This window comes from Balaenoptera musculus, chromosome 16 (genome assembly GCF_009873245.2).
Source record: "Balaenoptera musculus isolate JJ_BM4_2016_0621 chromosome 16, mBalMus1.pri.v3, whole genome shotgun sequence".
NCBI lineage: Eukaryota > Metazoa > Chordata > Mammalia > Artiodactyla > Balaenopteridae > Balaenoptera > Balaenoptera musculus.
In genome coordinates this window covers 26,490,868-26,509,141 of record NC_045800.1, presented here as the reverse complement: position 1 = coordinate 26,509,141, position 18,274 = coordinate 26,490,868, and the positions used below count along the sequence as shown (strand labels likewise).

The following is an 18,274-nucleotide window of genomic DNA, read 5'->3' as shown; positions in this document are numbered from 1 at the left end:
GCAGCCCGTCGTCTTCCACCGAAGGCTGGCAGAATTGGCGAGCAGGAACGTGTTTGGTTTAGGGGCAGTAGCCATACTCTTTGCTCCCATCCAAGTGAATGCGTCCCCTCCTTCACAGGGGCCACCTTGGAAGGCTGGGGAGCCTCCCAGCCTGGGCTTCTGAGACCCCGGGTCGGGCTCCAGGCCTGGCTGCAGGGCCTCGGTCACTGAGGACCCTCACGTCTGTCCACAGAGAACACCTTCTGCAGCGGGGACCACGTGTCTTGGCATAGCCCTTTGGATAACAGTGAGTCGAGAATTCAGCACATGTTGCTGACAGAGGACCCGCAGATGCAACCCGTGCAGACACCCTTTGGGGTGGTTACCTTCCTCCAGGTGAGGCGCAGCTTGGACTTGGCCTTGAGCCTTTCGTGGTAGGACAGGAGGGCTTGGGTGGGGCAGTGAGGGAACGGAGATTTCCTGTGGTCTTCTTCCACTTTCTAGTCCCTCTGATGGTTTGTCGGGTAGATTCGGATGGCCTGATTTAACCTGCTGAGATGGGGTAAGGGGGCAGGGGCAGGGGCCATTTGGGTAGGAAAGGATGGCTGTACTGAGTGGATAGCAGGGAGGGTATTTCTGTGAACTCGTAAGACCCAGACAGCCACAGGCACAGGACCTCCCGGCAGGCAGCTTTGGACTGGACTTTCCCTTACCCGGAAGGGATGTGCACCTACCCCAGCTGCACCCGGGCTGCTTGTGATCATGGTGGGGTCTGTGCGAAAGTTCAGTTGTTTCCTTTGAGATTTACTCTAAGGCTCAGCCCCTGATAAGGAAGGGAGCTTCTCTGCGAGCTGCTGGTGCCCTTTGGTCATCGTTCTAAGCTTGAAGGGTCTCAAAATCTCCTCTGTTTACAATCCCCATGATCCTAGACTGGGCAGGAGCATCTCCCTGCACTTCCCCTGCTTCCAGAGACATGGGCTGGGGACCCATCCTGAGTTGGCAGGGCCCTGATTTTGTCTTCTGCAGTCTAGGGCTAGGCTTTGTGTCACCCAGACCCCTGAGCCATCACAGCAGGGCAAGGGTCAGACCTCAGTGTCCTGTGTGTGGACCCATCCATCTGCTAACCAGGACACTGTTCCCTTCTAAAGGAACCATCCCACTTTGGACACATCAGCCCCTGAGCACAGATCCTGCCTGTGGTCCCCCAACTTGGGTGATACTAAGAGAGCCTGGGTAGCTGACCTTCCGGGTGGGTTGGAGGAATGGCCATTAACGCACAATGGCATCTTTGTCCCGGGGTCTCAGATTGTTGGCGTCTGCACCGAGGAGCTCCACGCAGCCCAGCAGTGGAATGGGCAGGGCATCCTGGAGCTGCTGCGGACGGTACCCATGTGAGTACACCCCTGCACTATGAGATGGGGCGGGGTCCCCAGGCCTGGGCTTGGGAACCCCTCCTTCCCTCCACATGTGGGCGCCCCCTTACATTGCTGCTCAGGCTCTGGGTTTTCAGGCTCTGGGTTTTCAGACTGGGGCTTCCTGATCACTCTCCCTGACTGTCTCTGGCCACTAACCAATCCCCTGTGTTCTGGGCCGGGGGCAGCAAACAGGGCAGGCTGTAGACCCAGCCCATCAGCCCCAGACCCTCAGTTACCATCCTGTCCCCTTTCCTTGTCCACAGCGCTGGCGGCCCCTGGCTGATAACTGACATGAGGAGGGGAGAGACCATATTTGAGATCGATCCACACCTGCAAGTATGTCTTGAGTGAGGAAAACCTTTCTAGCACACTGTGCCTAGGCTTCTTCCAAATAACACTGGCTTTCATCCTGGGAAAACGGAGGAGCTTTATTTGTGAGTGAGTAGAAATATGGCATGATTTGGAATTTGTCCTCTGAATTCTGCAGAGCACATAAGGGAGCAGAGATTTCAGGCCAGGAAAACTTGTCTTAGACATATGTTTTTTTGCATTTTGAAAGGATTGATTTTATTGAATACAAATTATACATCAATAAACCTGACCAAAAAATCGGATCAGTAGCAAGGAAAGAAAATCAGTATAGTGGATATTTCTTGCCCAGTACTCATCCTGCCATGTTCCCCTTCTTAGAAGAACACAGAGTTTCTTTCAGGAAGCCACCCCATTGCCACCGCCACCCTGTAACAGACAGTAGAACAGGTGATAGTGACCCCACAGCCCAGCTGCAGGGGGGAGCGCTGATTGGTCTAATGATCCCATCCCCCTTTTAGATACATTTTTCATCTTGGGTAGTCAGACACTGAGCTCCTCCCCTGGCTAGGTTGGCATCCCTTCATATATAAAAGGAAGTCTCTATACACACAGGCCTGCAGTTCTAACTCGCTGTGGCCCACCTGTACAGAGTGTCAGTGTTGTCTTCGGGTTTTTTAGAAGCAGCACTGTTTGTAAGAAGGTGAATTTTGAAAGCCACGTAGAGCATAACTTCCTTTCTTATTGGCAGCTCCTGAAGCAGGAACCGCAGACAGCTAATAATGTGCCTGGCACGTGCCTGCCTCCTTCTTCTTTGCCCCTTCCCATTGCGGGTCATTGCCATCTCTGAATATTTTATGCCTCTGTAAAAATCTGGTAGGCCACAGGCTGCTGCCAGGAGTTATATGTCCTTTAGGAAGGGTGGGAGGTGGCCGGGAGAGGTAGCAGGCGGACATGTAGCCAGCAGTCCCTGGGCTGTTTACTGCAGACCTGGGAGTTCTTGGGCAGAAGGCCTACTCATTCACAGATGATGCTCCTCTGTTTTCCTAGTGCCTTGAACACTGCAGCTTTCCAATTGCTGCCAGGATATCCTCTGTTATCTCTACTTTAAACTTGGTTTCTTTGTAGCTTCTGCTTATGCAAGAACCAGGAACCACGAAGGCTATGTTTCCCTAAGCCCTTGTTCTGCAGCCACACTGGGATCCAGCACGGGGCACCATGGGCTGTTCTTTGGCCCCTGTCCTAGGTGCCAAGTGCTAAGAAAGCACCTGATCCTTTAAGCTACTAGGGTAAGCAGCCCATCCTTTCTCTGCATGCTGAGAACAGTTCTCCTCCCTAGTCTTCAGGCGCCCCTGAGGCCAGCCAGCAGGACCCAGAGCGCCTAGTGTTCTTTAAAAGCAAGCAGGGGGGGCTTCCCTGGTGGCTCAGTGGTTAAGAATCCACCTGCCAATGCAGGGGACACAGGTTCGAGCCCTGGTCCGGGAAGATCTCACATGCCGCGGAGCAGCTAAGCCCGTGCGCCACAACTACTGAGCCTGCGCTCTGGAGCCCGTGAGCCACAGCTACTGAAGCCCACATGCCTAGAGCCTGTGCTCCGCAACAAGAGAAGCCACTGCAATGAGAAGCCTGCGCACCGCAACGAAGAGTTGCCCCCGCTCGTCGCATCTAGAGAAAGCCTGCACGCATCAACGATGACCCAACACAGCCAAAAATAAATAAATTTATAAAGAGAAGGATTATATTAAAAAAAAAAAAAAAGCAAGCAGGGGCACCTTGGTGAGAAAGTCCAGCTTCCTTTCCTGGGGGCTCTGTGCACCCACTGGGAGCTCCTATGTGCTCGCTTGTGTCTCTGGGGCCTGCTTGCAGACCGTTTGTTTTAGAGCTGCTCCTGGTCCTTTGCTCCAAGCTCTACCACTAGCCAGCTATGGGCGTGGACAAGTCTCTGAACTCCTCTGCGTCTTCACCCTTTCTTGTTTACTCATAAAGTAAGTGGGCTGAGCTTGTTGAGCCAAGAGGTGTCCTGAGCTCCTTGCTTAGGTGAGGCGCCTCAGGGTGGCCAGTGGAGCGGGAAAAGCGTAGACTCCACCCCAAGCAAACTAGGGCTCACACGCCCCTGGTTAGAGCACAGAGAGCCACTCCCTGTCATCAGCCTCCCACGCCTCTGCTCAGAATCCCCAGTTTTGCCTAGGCTGCTGCTAGCACTGGAGAGGAGGAGAATGGGATTGATGGGAAGGAGGCATCGGGCCAGGGCCACCTGCTGACTGGTCTCAAGAAATAAGGACCCTCTGTAAGCTTACCTTGTGCTTCCCTGGATGGGCTCCCTGGCCGAGCAGCAGGCCTGTTTGGAGCCTGTGGCGCCATGGGGAGAAGGTCCCCCAGACAGGGAGGAGCAGACTCTTACTGAAGTACTGACTCAGGAGCTCTATTTGGCCTACATGACTGTTTATGAACAAGGTTGCGGGAGCCTCCCAGATGACCTTTCATCCAAAGCCCAACATCACAATTTGTTTTACCAGAAATCCCAGGTGTTTGTGTTTAGCTCTTCCTCGAGGCCATTTGGAGAGTGTTTGGACTCAGAAGTGTCAAGGCCTGTGCGAAGGCAGGGCCTCTGGTGGGGTCTAAAGATGGTCACTGCCCTCCAGGCCCCCGTTTCAGTCTCAGAAATGGAAAAGAATCTCCATCCAGAATTCTTGGCCAAACAAGTCAGCAATGCAGCAAGGGGAAGTCCGGCCCTTCTGCTCTCTGGGGACTCTTCCCTGTGTGACCACACCCTCTGCTGTTGGAAGAGAAAACTGCAGGTATGGAGTCGGAGAAATTGGGCTGAGTCCCCGCCTCTCCCGCCTGTGGCCGGCTTCCACCCTGGCCTCTGGAGCAGCGACGGGGTGATCAGTGAGGAGAGGAAGGACTGTGCCTTTCCTCAGGAGGGTGGTTCCTGGCTCTGCCACATCAGCTCCACGGGCCAGCACAGGGTGGGCAGAGTCGGAGCTCTGAAGCGGGTAATGACAGTCACTTTACTGGAAGGCTGATGGGAGAGGAGACGCTTCCCTTGGGATTTTCATTCTTCCCGGCTCCCCTAATTCCTGGTTCTCCTGGTCGGAGACCGCCACGCGTTAGTAACCAGGGCAGAATAAGGTCAGAGACCCTGCTCTTCTGGCTCCTGTCCCGTGCTCAGCTCTTACCAGGGCTCAGTAAACATGGGAAAGGTGGTGGTGACCTTGGGCCACCGGTTCGCTGAAGGAACTCCGGCTCTTTGACTCTTTCCAAGCAGGAGAGAGTTGACAAAGGCATTGAGACGGACGGGTCCAACCTGAGCGGTGTCAGCGCCAAGTGTGGCTGGGATGACCTGAGCCGGCCCCCCGAGGACGACGAGGACAGCCGGAGCATTTGCATCGGCACTCAGCCCCGGCGGCTCTCTGGCAAAGGTGGGAGCCGTCGCCTTCCCTTTCCCCAGGCCGGGTTTCAGTATTTCCTGGCAGGATTTAAACAGCAAGTGAGGTCTTCAGCAGGGTGGAATGAAGGGAGCTTTACTGACCCGTTTCTCCTGTGTTTCCTGTGTGTATTTCAGATTGCACTTCCAGCAGTGACCATTGTGTTTTAGATTTGCCCCTTGCTATCTGAGGTCAGAGAGGTGAATGGAAGCCCTAGAACAGTTACAGGAAACAGCCATAGTCCACCCAAGTGCAAGAGAACAAGCATCGGCCACCCACAGAATTGACACAGGGCCCAGCTCTAGCCTGAAAGCCATGCCAGACCTGAGGATCACTCTGGCCTTGGGCCCTCCCAGGCCTCAGACAAGAGAGGCCTGAGTGTGAGGCCAGTTTGCAAACTTCCCCACCCCACTCTCTTGCAGATATAATGTAACGGGCATAGGCAGGGCACCCTTACCTGCTGCATTTTGTCGGGGGGCCTTGGGGAAGGAGGATATGGCTCCCCTGTTGGAAGCTCACCATGCTGGTCTTGGTTAGCGAAACAGTTGTGGTTTTTAAGAAAGGGCATCCCTAACTAACTCCAAAAGAAAAGCAGCCGTTTACACAGATGTGATTACTGCTGCTTTTTCTACTTCCTTTTTCAATTCTTCCACCTTTTCTTACCTTTTGAAGAGTAAGATACCTAGAGTCCTGAATAAAATACCAGCGCATGTGACCGCACTTATAAAAGGTTTTCTTTCCATAAAAAACAACTTAAACCCCTAGTGCAAATATCTGACCCCTTTCTTTCCTTCCTGCTTATTCTAATGATGTGTCAAGCCCTGGGGAGATTCTGAGAGAGTGTACAGTTATTAGAATCATTCAGTTGCTTTTGACAAAAGAGCTAATTTAAGGAGGGATTCACAGTTTTGTCCAAAATTTCAACCATCATTGGCTATTTTTGAAAAAATTGTAAAAGTAAGATCCATGCCACTATAACAAGTCAAACACTAGAAAAGTTAATAATCACCTCCATCCTCTAAGCCCACCCTTTAACCAACAAACGTTAATTTGCTTTTTTGTGTGTGTTTGCAGTTTGCAGAAGTAAATCTTAGACGAAAATCTCAATATAGGGGACCAGACTAGTAAGCTTCACCCCAAAGACCAGAAAAGCACCTTGCAAAGGAATAATTCAACCAGGGGACTCCTTTGTCACCTCCTGGCCCTTGGCAGACCCGTGGAGAGGCAGGGTTCCCTGGGATAGTACCAAGGTGGGGAGATGACTCAGTATCCCACTGACCCGGCCCAAGGGGAAGGGGTGGCAGGGTCAGATACCAGCTGACCACCCAGAACCCAGGAACGTGTGTAAGGGACGCCTGCTCATTCATGGCAGAGCACTCGCAGCCCTTACTGGCATCTGTTAAGTGGGTAGAATCCCTGGGTGGTCTTGGACAGTGGCTGTCTTGTGAGTCACTGTCTGGAGCCATGTTAGGCGTAAGCCTAGGGCCTGTGACACAGGATGGGAAAGGACAGTGGAGGAGAGCCCTGCCTTGGAGAGTGCCCTTCTGCGGTCCAGAGGCCATTCCTTGTCTTCGACACGAATGGTGCTCTTCAGACCAGAAGTTTCCAGAGCACACGATGCCTCGTCTGCCCTGTGTCCTCATGCTGCACTCAGATCGCACAGCTGATGCCTAGAGTGGCCTCAGGACCAGCCTTTGTGGGGGCCTTTCCCCAGCACATCAGCAGAGCCAGGGTCCAAGGACAGGGATGGGGATGCTGGGGCCCCAGAGGGCCATCAGGTAACTTAATGGTGTCATTGCAGACACGGAGCAGATCCGGGAGACCTTGAGGAGAGGACTTGAGATCAACAGCAAACCCGTCCTTCCGCCAATCAACCCCCAGCGGCAGAACGGCCTCACCCACGACCGGGCCCCGTAAGTGCCCTGCCCACAGAGGGGTTAGTCTAGCTTCCTGACAGCAGTGTCCCGGGACTGGGACAAGGGGGCAGTTTTGTCCTTCAGGGCCTGTCCCTGTGGCTTGCATGAGAGAGAACAATGCCCAGAGGCCTTGCTGGATGGACTCAGGGTCTCTGGGACACACAGATCTGTGGGTTGTAAGGGCCTCAGAGGGGACGCAGCAGACCAGAAATATAAACAACAGTAAATATTTACATGGGCTGTGTGAGCAGATGGGAGGCCAAGTTGGGGCAAAATCTGACTTGGGGCCTCCCAGCCTTGTGGGAGCCCATTGTGCTGAGCACGATTCCCTTCCTTATCTCGGCTTCGGCCAGAGTTGCCCTTCCTTCCTTCCTGGAGCCTGGTCTCCGGCTGATAGCTGCAACCCCAGGGGCCTCCCTGTCTGGCCAGCTCCGGACTGGACGCCTGCTGCTGAGGCCCTTCTTCCTGCCTCCCTTCCATGGGGCCCAGGGAAGGGAAGTCCTCTGCAGGCCTCTGCTGTCTGTCCAAGAGCCCCTGTAGCTCTTAGGAGAGACTGTGACCACCCCAGAGGTCAGATCCACTTCCTGCTGACCTCTCTTCCTCTAATGGGGGCGAATGGTGGGCAGAGCTGGAGCTGGGCACCACGCTCTGCCCTTAGTCCCAGGGCAGCTCTAGGGAATAGCTGCTGGCAGGGGATGCCTGGGAGCTGGCAGCCCAGAGCAGGAACCCTGCCTGCCAGAGAGGAAGTTGCTGTGCCCTGGGCTAACAGGGAGGCGGACCACTCCTGCAAGACCAGGATGATCCGTCCTTCTTCTGAGAAGTCTTTATTACACACTTGCTGTGTGGCAGGCTCAGGACCCAGAGGGCTATCAGGGGTGTAGGCTCTTTTGGGGGCACATGAACTGAAACAGTCAATTAATTGGCATGATTCTGGCTGTGGATGTAATTTGTTGGAAATAGTTCCTTTGAATTCTAGCTCCAGTTGCTCATCCACGATCCCCAGAAATGGTAATGATCTAATGTGCTACAGAAGGGTCAAGTCAGCATGATCTGGAGTAGTTAGGGAGGGCTTCTTGGAAGAGGAAGGACATGAGATGGGCATTGAAGGTGCCCTGGAATTTTAACAAGCAGGTGAAGAAGCTGACAGGGATGGAACAGGGGAGGCCTGGCTGGTTAAAGTCGAGGCTGCAACCTGGGAGCAGATGGTGGAGTAGGGAGAGTTACTCTGGCTGCCCAAGGTGGCCCACCTGAAGAATCTGCCATCCAGAAGTCATGAGAGTAGAGCTCTTTTGCAAGAGCCTGGAGAAGCCTCCACTGCCACCTCCAAGCAGCTTTCAACTCCAGCCAGTGGATTTCTGCAGCCAGCCGCCTTGAAGGAGCTGGCTTAAGGCACCATCTTCCCCTGGCAGGAGCAGATGGCCAGGCTGAGTCGTGGGGCATCTGGAAACTCTCCACCTGTGAGTCTGGACCCTGTCCCAGGGCCATACTCCTTTGCATGCCCTGAGCTTGGCCTCTTCCTCTGGGCCTCGTTGGCACTGATGGGAGGTCGGGAGGTAATTGAAGGCTTAAAGGCTCAAGCAGATTGCCCCATAACTTGTGATAGTCAGTCCAGGTGGCCCTTCCACCTCCAAAGGTCTGGGTTTCTGGGCAGAAGGGCATGGGCTCCTGTGGAGGCAGCCCACTTGCCCCTACTGTACATCTGGGACAAGTCTGAGATCTCACTCCCAGTCTAGGGCGTACTTCCAGCTGCTGCACCCCGAGACATTGTAAGGCGCACAGAGTTCCTGGATGCAGACATCCAGCCCAGACTCAGCCTACTGGGCAGTGGGACATCGGATCTGGTCCAGGGGCAATCTGTAGACACAGGGCAGAGGCTGCAGCCTCCACTCTTTGACCTGAGTTGGCTGAGCTACAGAGAGATGGATGGGAATAGATCAGAGGTGCAGCCATCTGGGGTCATCTCCCCTCCCTGCAGCTCAAGGACCCAGTCGTGTCTCCAAGGTGCTGGAATCTGCAGTCTGAAGGGAATCGGAATGTCTCCTCTAAGGCTGTCAGTGCGGGTTACCAATTTGTTAGCAGTTGGTTGAGAAATGGTTCCTCCTTTGCCAAGAACATTTTCCAACCCTCCCTCAAGTCTCCAGCTCCCTGTCACCTCAGGATCGATGACGGCGGCCTCAGTTCAGATTAGCACGCACGACTGTAATATCTGTGCTGCCCACCCTGGGACCTGACCTGGTTTCAGATAAACCGCATGGATTGTGACTGAGAAAGCCGACCCAAAATGTGCTGGCACTAGTGTTTGCTCCTCTCCCTGTGGGGGAGTGACCGGCATGGGCCCTATTGTGTCTTCGTGTCCGATTTCCTTTAGTCAGGCTTTCTGGGCTGGGGCTCTGATGCATAGTCTTATGGGCCTGAGCGTGGTTTGAGAAGGCTGTGGAGGTAGAGCAGAGGTTCAGAAGAGCCGATGGAGCCTGGGTATTAGCAGCTGGGCTCTGGCCTACCTGAGGGAGTCAGGCACTTGCTCTTTTCCCACCTTAATGGCGACTAACACTGATCAGGTGCAAGTGCCAGGTAATGTTCCAAGTGCTTTATACCATCCTCATAGTCACTCTGTGAAGTAGATAATCTTATGATCCCCCTTTTATAGATGAGGAAACTGAGTGAGGTACAGAGAGGCTAATAAGTAACTTGGCCAAGGTGAGAAAAGGGTGGCACTTAGGGCAGTCCCTCAGCCGTTAACCTGGTGTGACCCTCCTTACTCCATTCTCAGGGACCGCGTGAGGGACACCCCAGACTGTGCCTCTCACCCTCATAGGTGGACCTCCTCTAACTAGTCAGAGCATGAGTAGAGACTGCTCCCTTGGCACCGAGGACAAGGCTAAAGCCCCATGTTAGAAGCTTACTGTTTGTATTTAACTCTAGGGAAGACATGCCGCCAGGCTCAGTGCTTCCAAACCCCAGAGATAACAAGATGTGTCATAATTGTCTCATTTATACCAGAATTACTTTTTAACACAAAGCCTTGTTTACTTCATGTTCAGAAACAAAATCAACCGTATTATCTCTGGCCCCTCCACCGCTTCAGGGCTAGGGGATTTCTTTCTTTTTTTCTTGAGGCCTCACTTCCTGCTTCCCAGAAAGGCGGGGCCCTCTGGGTAACTGCTCCTCTCCCACTCCCCCTGCCAACCCTCCTCCCACCGCCTTCCCGGAAGGGGAGTCCTTAGCCCTCTTTGGGGCTCCTTCCAGCGTTTCACAACCCCTGCATTCCAGCCGTGAAATTTGTATCTGGCTTTTCCCAAGATGATCAGTTGAGAAAAGCCTCCTTCGGCTTGCTGGCGCCTCCCTTCCCACGGCCTGCCCACGTGAGTTTGGGAAGCAGCTCCTTTGTGCCACTGAGGGGAGCCCAGCTTAAGGACTGTGCCTGCCAACATTTATAAGGACCTGGGTCGAGGGAGAAAAAGTCACTGGCATCCTCTGTCTGAGGTTGCCTGGTTAGACATGGACTCTTCTGTGGAGTCTGGCCTTTGCTTCCCAGCCTCCCCACAGTGACCCGGGGGATGTGCATGGTCAGGTGCACTGCGTGGGGAGGTTTGCATTTCTGTAAACTCGCTCTGATGCTGGGAACCTGCATCAGTGTACCAGGACCTCCTCCTCCTTCTGCCAGTGAGTCACTGATTGAGGTTGGGGGACCTTTAGGGAGCTCTCTGGGTCACATAATCCCCCCAAAGAGGGGCAGGGCCCATGCATGTGTGTGCACATGTGTGGGGGGGGGAAGGTTCCTGGCTGCGGGAGAGACACTTTGTAGTTGAGGCACCTTTAAAAAGCAAACTAACCGTCATCGCTGAGCTAAGTTTCTCAGTCTTCTGGAATTGCACCAGCAGCTTTTAAGGCTTTTTTTTTTTTTTTGCTTGTTGCCTTAATTTTCTGGAAAATTAAGGTTTTGTAGCATGATTTCTCCTGTTGTGACATTTTCAGCTGCACCCTTCCCCCAACATGCACACAAAACACACATATATTTCTCTCCATTTTATGAGTGTCTCTGCTCCCATCTGTTTAGCCTTTTGGATGGGTAACCATGCTGCCTCTGTTCCCATCTTGAATAGCTTGTGACCTGGCCAAAGAGTCATCCTTTAGAGAAAATTGTGTTTTGTTTTGCTCAGCCTATGAGACCCATGAAGATTAATTAGAAGAAGAAAATATCTCGTTTGCATCCAGTGAATTGGGTGAAGGAAGGTGAGTTTCCATTTGGGAAAACAGCTGGGCTATTGCCATCACTTCCTGCATGCAGGGCAGTCTTGGGTAACCCTGCTCAAAGGGCTCTATCATGTCAGTGCAGTGGCCTGCCCGGAGCCCGAGTGTGTCACGTTGGCTCCCCTCACCACTCCCACGCTGGGGAAGTACGGTTGTTTTCACTGGAGAGAAAACCCAAGAAGAAACAGCCCTGCTCTCAGGGCCCCAGCCAGGCCCCACAGGGCTGATGGGAGGAAGGGCCCAGGCCTCTGTGATCCACATTTGTCTTGCTAAGTGCCTGCCTTTATGTGCCTTTCTCAGAAATACACATTTGAAAGGGCAGAACAGGGACTCCACAGCAGTCCTGCCTGGGTGAATTTCTGTTTGAACTCCGTTCTCTGCTCTACTTCCCCAAAGAGGTGAAGCCGTGGCCATCGTTAACACCCCAGCCTCAGAGTTCATGGCCGGCACATTGAATTCTCAATCCAAACTGCATCTCTCTTCCTCAAGTTGCACAATCAGGAGTATTTTTATCGCCCATCCTTGATCCTCAGTGTCACCCAACACTTCAGTAGTGAGTCACTTCTCCAGGGAAGGGAAAAGGAAGGCTCAAAGGTGAGAGCTGGAGAGAGGAAATGACTCAGTGTCTCAGAAACCAGAAAGCCAAGGGCTCTGGCTAGAGCAGGCTCATTCAGGAGAGCAGGGGTCCTAGTCTCCCACCTGAGTCAGACCACAAGGCTGCGGGGGGCGGTCCCTGGTGCCCAGAAGAGTTAATAGTTGATTAAGGAATCCACCAACCTTAACACAAGTTTTCCTCACTCTGTCTTCTTCACCCACACTCTGTCCCACTGTTCTATCATCACGTTCCATCCTTGGAATATTCACAGTGAAAATACTGTGTTTCATCATTTGGTTGTTGGTGTTTACCAGTAACCTTTTAAGGCCTTTTACTTCGTGTGTCATCCTCATCAGAGAATTTTTCCAAATTCAGATGGTAGCAGTAACTGTGGAGGTGAGCTGGTGCCCTCACCCACACCCGCACCCTGTCCCAGTCCTGCCCTGAAGGGAAACCTGCAAGTGGTTCTTTCTCTGGAAAGTTCAGAGCTTTCGTCAGCAATCTGAAAGCAAAAAGAGTAATCTCCCAGGCTAGCGGCAGAAGCCAGAGGTTGGGCTGGGCTCAGCAGGCCAAACCCACTTCACTTCTGAATAGTTGCCAACCCGGGTGCCCTGGTTCCTGCTCCCGGGCGTCCCCAAGGAAAAGGCCCCAAGTGGTGTGGCCAGTGCAGACGTCATCACTGTCACAGGACTGGGATTGTGGCTAAAAGGAGTCTCGGTGGTTGGGCTCCTCTCCTTTCCACACCTGCTGCCATTGATAGAATGTGACCAATACCCTTAGGCTAAAATTGGGACTTTTCAATCTGTAGAGACCAGGGTGGAGAGGAAACATGGATACGGTTCTGTCAATCTGTGAAGTGTGGGTAGGGTGAACAGGGGCCTGTACTATAAACTGTGCAGCACTAGAAATCAGGAGTCTGTCCTGACACTGGAAAGAGAAGGCGTGTTAGGATATGTAAAAAGTCCCCTTAAACAGTGGGATGTGTAAATATAGGATGTGTTACATAGACAGGTAGTAAAAAAGAAAGAAATGGAAAGATTTAGATCAATTGCTGAATTACTGAGGCGTGCCTCTGAGCCATCCCGCAAACCACTCCTCAGTGCTCCCAAAAGAATCCTGGGCTGGACAGGTTCTGTGACCAAGCAGGCAGGTTTTTTTGTTTGTTTGTTTTTGTTTTTTTGGCCGCGCGGCATGCAGGATCTTAGCTTCCCGACCAGCGATCGAACCCGTGTCCCCTGCAGTAGGAGCGCAGAGTCTTAACCACTGGACCGCCAGGGAAGTCCCAAGCAAGCAGTTTTTATTAGGTATCGCCATGTGCCAGGCCCTGTGTTGTGGGCTATTCTTGTCCCCATTTTACAAACGAGAACACGGAGGCTTAGATAGATTGTATAACTTATTTCGGGTCAATGAGCCAAGATTAATAAAGTTCAGAGCCAAAATTTGAACCTTGGGTTGTTTGAATCCAGATCTAGACCTCTTCACCACTGGGTACTGCCTGTAAAAGAAGATAAAAGTGGAGGAGTTGCCTGCCAATTCACAGGAAAAATAACTGGAAAGAAGGCCTTGGAAGTCTCTATACCAGTGCACAGAGTAAAGCTGGTGTTTTAATTTGCCTGAAAACCCCTGAGGGTGGCAGGTCAGAGAGAAGCATACTAAAAAAGTGAAATCTGCTAGAGGATATGCTCCATCGAAATGAGTGAGGAAGACATATGGGGAGCAGGAAATAGGATCCAACATGAGAAAGGCGAGAGGAATCACCAGTGTGAAGGTAAGGGGTGATCCCATGACGACACTTGTGCCGCAAGAACGGAAGGCAGACAGTTCAGACTAGAGTCTTTTGGAAGGATCCTCTGGAGAAATGTATTTTTTTTTTAAATGATATTTTATTTATTTATTTAATTTAGTTATTTTTGGCTGTGTTGGGTCTTCATTACTGCAAACGGGCTTTCTCTAGTTGCGGCGAGCGGGGGCTACTCTTTTTTTTTTAAATAAATAAATAAATTTATTTATTTATTTATTTATTTATTTATGGCTGTGTTGGGTCTTCGTTGCTGCGTGTGGGCTTTCTCTAGTTGCGGTGAGTGGGGACTACTCTTTGTTGCGGTGCACAGGCTTCTCATTGTGGTGGCTTCTCTTTTTGTGGAGCATGGGCTCTAGGCGCGTGGGCTTCAGTAGTTGTGGCACGTGGGCTCAGTAGTTGTGGCTTGTGGGCTCTAGAGTGCAGGCTCAGTAGTTGTGGCGCACGGGCTTAGTTGCTCCGCAGCATGTGGGACCTTCCCGGACCAGGGCTCGAACCCATCTCCTCTGCATTGGCAGGCAGATTCTCAACCACTGCACCACCAAGGAAGCCCCTAGAGAAGTGTCTTTAAAAAGATAAAATTGAGGGACTTCCCTGGTGGTGCAGTGGTTGAGAATCCGCCTGCCAATGCAGGGGACATGGTTTCGAGCCCTGGTCCGGGAAGATCTCACATGCTGCGGAGCAACTAAGCCTGTGCACCACAACTACTGAGCCTGCACTCTAGAGCCCGTGAGCCACTACTACTGAGCCCGTGTGCTGCAGCTACTGAAGCCCGCATGCCTAGAGCCTTTGCTCTGCAACAAGAGAAGCCACCGCAATGAGAAGCCCACACACCCCAACAAAGAGTAGCCCCCGCTTGCCGCAACTAGACAAAGCCCGCATGCAACAACGGAGACCCAACGCAGACAAAAATAAATAAATAAATAAATAAATAAATAAATAAATTTTTTAAAAAGAAGATAAAATTGATAAATATTTGCTCTATTTGAAAGTCTTGGGAGAATCTGTAGGCCATTGGTCGTTAGTTTAGGATTGAATTAGCAATAAACACATAGAAAACCAATACGGTTATTAAATACAAGGAAAATAGAAAATCACACTAGGGATTTCCCTGGTGGTCCAGTGGTTAAGAATCCGCCTTTCAATGCAGGGGATGCAGGTTTGATCCCTGGTTGGGGAACTAGGATCCCACATGCCACAGGGCAACTAAGCCCACACACCGCAACTACTGAGCCTGCGTGCTCTGGAGCCCACGCGCCACAACTAGAGAGAAACCTGCACGCCACAATGAAAGATCCCGCGTGCTGCAACTAAGACCCGATGCAGCCAAAAATAAAATAAATAAATATATATATTTTAAAATCACACTAGAAAGGAAAAGTAATCATATTATACTACATGACTCAGTTGTAAATAAAATTAGTATAATAATGTAAACACTTAATACTGAGCCGAGCAAACTTACAATATAGTTATCTTGGGAAGGTGGGAGGGTGGAATGGAAGGGAGCTAAAAGCTCGTCTTCTGTAGCAGCAAGTCAATAGATAAAGCCTGAAAAAGGAATACCAGGAAGTAGAAAGAAAGTGTATTAGAGGTATTGAGGAAAATACCAAAAGAATCAGCTAACAGAGATGACGGTGTTTGTCTCCGAGGAGTGGGGAGTGGGAAGACTGCTCACTGTTGTAATGAACCTTATAGAACTATTTGGCTCTTTCAACTTTAAAAAAAGAATAGTAAAAAAAGTCAGAGAAGTGATATTGTAGGAGCTGTTACAGCTTGCCCTGCACAGTGAGCAGAAAGAATGACACAAAATTCCAGGTAAAAATCACAAAATTGTCACCAAGGTAAGCCCTGGTCACTCAGAAGAACTTCAGCTTCCCGGCATCGGGCTGAGAGCTGAAGGTGAGCATCGTATAAGTGTCTGACAGGCCTCCTGAGAGCGTCTGTCTTGGGGTGAAGGAAATGACGAGGCGCCTCGGCTGTGCACCTGACTCTGACCGGCAAGGAAGCTGATGGAGTGGGAGTGACAGGGCCTTGGGAGAACACGCTTGGGCAGAGCAGGGTTCAGGAGGGAAAACCCTGGGCCTTGTCAGAGCACTGCCTGACCAGTGGTCCCCAGAGGGAGGGTCCCCACAGCCTTTTAGGGGGGTCGGTTGGGGATTAAGTGAAAAGGGGTTCCTGTGGCTAAGGTTGGAAGAGACTGGCTTACACAAAATGAAACTGGTTCCTTTGCCCTCTATAGTCCTCCTCAGAGTCTTCGAAATGCCAACATTTTATGAATCTTTAATCTGAGATGCAGTGTATTGCATCCAGCCTTTGCCACATCTGCTCTTCTAGAAGCTTCTCTTAAATTAAAATTCCATCAAATACCCTTTGGGAAGCCCTGCCGTGGCTTCTAGGAAGCAATTCTTTTAAGAGTTCAGGGAAAAAAAAAATATAGATGTGTCTTCATGGCCTTTGAAACCCCAGAAGGAAAGACCACTCAAAGGGATGGGAGGCTCTTAAGGAAAAATATTGTGGTTACACTTTAGCTGGCGTCAGGAAGACCTGGGGTTTTTTGTCTCAGCCCTTTATTTGCCCATTGTGTGACCTTGGACTAGTTATTTAAGTATCTGAGTTTCAGTTTCTTCATCTGTAAAATGGGAAAAATAATACCTATTTATAGGGTTGTTATAGAAATGAAAGGAATAAAGTATATAAAGGGTTTAGCATAGGACCTGGCATCATCGTGTGCACTCAGTTAAAGGTACCCCTTAATACTATCATTGCAGAAAGTCCCCTGAAAACTAAAAAGAGGTGTAATACCTCTGGGGACCAGTAGAGATATGTAGGTAATTCTTTACATAACTCAGAATATTTTTGAAGGATTTGAACAAAAGCTGGAGAGAGAAGTATGTTATACCAACAGACACTTTAAGGAATAGGATCAAGAAAAGCTGAAACTCAAGAAGAATTAAGTCTTGCAAAAAAGGGCTATGATCAGCAAAAAGGACTTTGTTTTTTCATAGTTCTGTTTCGAACAAGAAGAAGAAAACCTAGGCCCCATTGTTTGGACAGAGTAATGTTAATCAGAGGCAGAGAGGCAGCAAAAATTTCCTCTACTTCTATTGTGCTTCCATCTCAAAACGAATGGTTATTAGACTAGGAAGAGTCATATGGGCATCGATAAGAGGATTGAAGCCATGATTTCAGATCTCCTGGTCCACATGTATTGCACCCCAGAATACCAGTCAAATTGGCAGATGAGATTCAGGAAGCTGTTGTCAGTAATCTCTGAGGGAATGGGAGAGAGGTGTTGGCAGACTGAAAGCACTCAAAAATTTCAAGATGCAAAAAGCATCTTGCACTCTCTAGACTAGTGAGCTTGGTGTCAACTCACAGGGAAAACTCTGGGCTAGATTATTCAGCGAGTAGGCTGTGAACACTCTCTAAGGAAAAACAGTGAGGCCTGAGAGACAGCATGCATTCACCAAGAGTCACACCTGCCGGACCATCCTCACTGCCTTTTTAGAAACACTTAGCCTATTTCTATTTGGTAGATAAAGGAAGTGCTGTAGACCTTGTATAGGTGGGGGTTAGCAACATGTTTTGAGAGTGTCTTCTGACATCACTGCTGGCAAGACAGAGAAATGTCTATACAGAGCATCCAGGAGGGTGAGGGGCTTAGTGATGGAATGGTTGGGTTGATTATAATCAGTTGGATGAGCATACCCAAAGAGTGATGATGTCAGTCTGTCAGCTTGTCTGCCTGGCCCTGTCCTATTCACTGTTTAATCAAAGCCTGGGATGAGAACATCGATGGCAAGTTTATCAGTTTTGTCAGTGATGTGAAGTCAGGGGGGAGTGCCAATATGATGGGTGCCAGAGTCAGGTTTCAGAAATATCCAGACTGCTTGACACCCTAGCCAGATAATGCAGATTTCTGTTCTAAGCTCCAAATCATCTAGAGTACATACAAGCCAGGGGGGAAGAGGTCTAAGCTCAGTCCATGGGAGAAAGCCTGAGGGAGATTTTGTTGACAGAGGGAGTGTGGTATAAGTTGGTAGTATGCTGAGGTTACAAAGAATAGACAATCTGATGACAGTTTTAATAGAAATAAAGTATCCCAAACGAGAAAGCTCACAGTCCTTCTGTGATCTGCTGGTTAAACCACATACTGTATTTATTTCCACACATGACACTTCACTTCTGGACATGACACTCGGGCTTTGACAAGCTAGAGTGAATCCAAGGGAGAGTGACCTGGATGAATGGAAGATTTCAGGACCTTATCTTAAGAATATAGTTGAAAGTTGGGGCTACAAATACTGGAAAAGAGAAACTCCTCTTGGCCTGTGAGCAGCCTCGGGGATTTACAAGGCTGTCATGGAGGATGGATTAAACTAATTCTCGGCGACTTGAGGACCAGTAGATGAGAATTGCAGGAAGGCTGATTGTGCTCATTGTGTAGGAAGGCGGTCCTGCCAGCATGTCTCTCAGCAGAACAAAGGCCTCAAGGGGTTTTGCTGGCCTGTAGTTGGGCCTTCCCAGAACACCAGCGGTTGCCCAGGGCCCACAGTGGCTGCTGCCCCATCTCAGAAGTC

General features: G+C 50.7%; 1 protein-coding gene across 4 annotated transcripts in view; it reads left to right on the top strand.

Moving 5' to 3' along the window:
- Positions 1-18,274, top strand: part of SUFU (SUFU negative regulator of hedgehog signaling) — a 110,590-nt gene that overhangs the window by 72,686 nt on the left and 19,630 nt on the right. For 2 of the 4 annotated variants that reach the window (XR_005016825.1, XM_036828764.1), the window contains exons 4-8: positions 233-375; positions 1,285-1,370; positions 1,658-1,730; positions 4,969-5,125; positions 6,933-7,044. Coding sequence is in view for 3 of the 4 variants with exons in the window: in XM_036828764.1 (XP_036684659.1) it covers positions 233-375; positions 1,285-1,370; positions 1,658-1,730; positions 4,969-5,125; positions 6,933-7,044 (571 nt within the window). In the remaining variant the exon portion in view is untranslated. Of the gene's footprint in view, positions 1-232; positions 376-1,284; positions 1,371-1,657; positions 1,731-3,460; positions 4,502-4,968; positions 5,126-6,932; positions 7,045-18,274 lie in introns of those variants that run through there. The other 2 variants (XM_036828765.1, XM_036828766.1) reach the window with 2 other exon arrangements.